The sequence below is a fragment of the Miscanthus floridulus genome, chromosome 17, assembly GCF_019320115.1.
Source record: "Miscanthus floridulus cultivar M001 chromosome 17, ASM1932011v1, whole genome shotgun sequence".
In the NCBI taxonomy this organism is placed as follows: Eukaryota; Viridiplantae; Streptophyta; class Magnoliopsida; order Poales; family Poaceae; genus Miscanthus; species Miscanthus floridulus.
This window is the reverse complement of record NC_089596.1, coordinates 75,880,965-75,882,981: the sequence shown is the minus strand read 5'-3', so window position 1 is coordinate 75,882,981 and position 2,017 is coordinate 75,880,965. Positions and strand designations below refer to the sequence as shown.

The 2,017-nt window shown below is 51.7% G+C and overlaps 1 protein-coding gene across 1 annotated transcript; it reads right to left on the bottom strand.

The window, feature by feature from the left end:
* Positions 1–364: 364 nt before the first annotated feature.
* LOC136514982 (MDIS1-interacting receptor like kinase 1-like) lies at positions 365–1,500 on the bottom strand. The gene is made up of 2 exons (XM_066508686.1): positions 1,029–1,500; positions 365–919 (listed from the first exon to the last, which is right to left on the bottom strand). Exons 1-2 carry the CDS (start codon positions 1,362–1,364, stop codon positions 902–904), a joined length of 354 nt encoding a protein of 117 aa, XP_066364783.1. The 5' UTR covers positions 1,365–1,500; the 3' UTR covers positions 365–901.
* Positions 1,501–2,017: the final 517 nt, after the last annotated feature.

Here is a 2,017-nt window from a genome sequence, read left to right as displayed (position 1 = left end):
CTTGAATGTATAACCAGGCGCTTGAGCCGTGGTTTATATAGAGCCTTGTATGAGCTGCAATTCTTAATATAGCAGCAGCTCTCGTGCTGGCTCGTTTCAAAAGAAAAATTCTTACAGGTGTTAGGTTAGTTTTTAGCCATTGCTAATCACCGCAAGCCAAATTTAGAGCCTCCACACATAGCCCGGTCTGGAGACAATCTGAAGCATCAATTCATCACACAAGTTTTCTTTTGAGCGATTTCATTCTGTTTTCATCGCCGCTTCACAACGCCTTCTTGTAAATTTTGTATATATATTTTTTCCCTTTTTCCTTGGCTTAGGCCTCTGTGACTTTCTTCTCTATTAATTAATACAAGCCCGGCAATCTCCATTAATAATCTACATGATCTACGGCTGGCTAGTTAATCTTCACAGCAAATTTTGTGGTTTACAGGCTCAAAACCCTGCATCTTTGAAAATCTAGGTACAAGAACAAATGATCATTAACAGGCACTGAGACTGAAAGAAAACAAAATCTATGCGTAGTCTGAGTCCGGCGTGGTGCTGAACACCGGCTTGTCCTTGTCCACCACCACGGCGGCGGGGACGGCGGCGCTGCCGGCGTCCTTGCCGGCGCCGCTGCTCCCGCTCTTTCAGCGCGGCTTGGCCTCGCCGAGCATGGTGATGACGTCGCGCATGGAGGGCCGGTCCCGCGGCGCCCTGGCGGTGCAGAGCACGGCCGCGCACCGGCCGCCGACGTTCGCGTCGAGGTGCTCCTCCACCGTGTTGCTCCGGATCTTCTCCCTCACCCACCCCACGATGTCCTGCCCCTCGCCGAACTCCGCCTCCACAGCCCGCCGCCCCGTGATCAGCTCCATCAGCACCACCCCGTAGCTGTAGATGTCGCTCTTCTGATCCACCTTCAGCGTGTACCCGTACTCTGCGCATTGATTCAGATCGAATCGATCAACTTCTGAAATCCAACGCATCAAGGATTTTCGAGATCGAACTCTGAATCCAGCTTTGGCGATTGCAATGGTGATTGGTACCTGGCGCGATGTAGCCGTAGGATCCGGCGACGACGGAGACGGACTCGTTGGTGCGGCCGAGGGCAGCCGGAGCACGTCATCGGTGACCTTGCCGCTCAGGTTCTTCCCTGAGAGGTTGAGGCGATCGACGAGGCCGGCGGCGTTGCAGCCGACGGCGGTCCAGCTGCAGTGCGACGAGCCCTTCCAGTCGGCGAGCGCGCCCAGCGAGTCAACGAAGCCCGCCTTGAGCGCGAGCAGCGCCGCCCGTTCGTCGCCGGCGGCGGCGCCAACGCCGGTGCTGGCCAAGATCAAAGACAGTGTCACTGCTAGGACCAGCACTGGCGCTCTTGCTTCCATTGGAATGTTCTAGTACTTTCCTGGAGGCGCTTTTGGTAGCTGATGAAATCAGCTGCTTCTTCTAGCACCTATTCTGGCTCTGCTGCTTCTAGTGCTGCGCCATGTCAGAGACACTGTCTGGCTTGCCTAGCTAAAGTTCACTGACACCGCATCTGCAGGAACAGCAGGGGCTGCAGCTAGCTAGAAGATGAAGGTGGCAGAAAAGGCTTTATATCATTCTCACCAGAAGATTGGTTAATAAAGCATGTAATAATCTAATGAATCTTCTTGGCATTTCTTAACATGCCACCATGTTGTTTGTTTAGTGCCTGGACACCTCACCCAGTGAAGGAATGTGAGCTGGGAGATGGATGAAACATGAGAACATGGAACATGGAGGGAATGTGTTTTAAAGTCATGGCTTTTCCAACCTGCTTTTGGGCAAATTGTGGCATTTTTTAGTCTTTTACTTTGTGCCTGCCCCCATCAGATCAGAGTAGATTAATAGCATGTTTATTTTACATTCCCTGTCATTTGCAGACAGTAGATTAGCTGCTCTAGCTTTCATGGTCTGATTACTAGTAGTACTAATAATCAGAGACCGACCTGCTGTAAACACTGGGTATTCGTACGGCCTATTCTTTAGAAGGTTCTGCTTATGAAGCTCTGAAGCA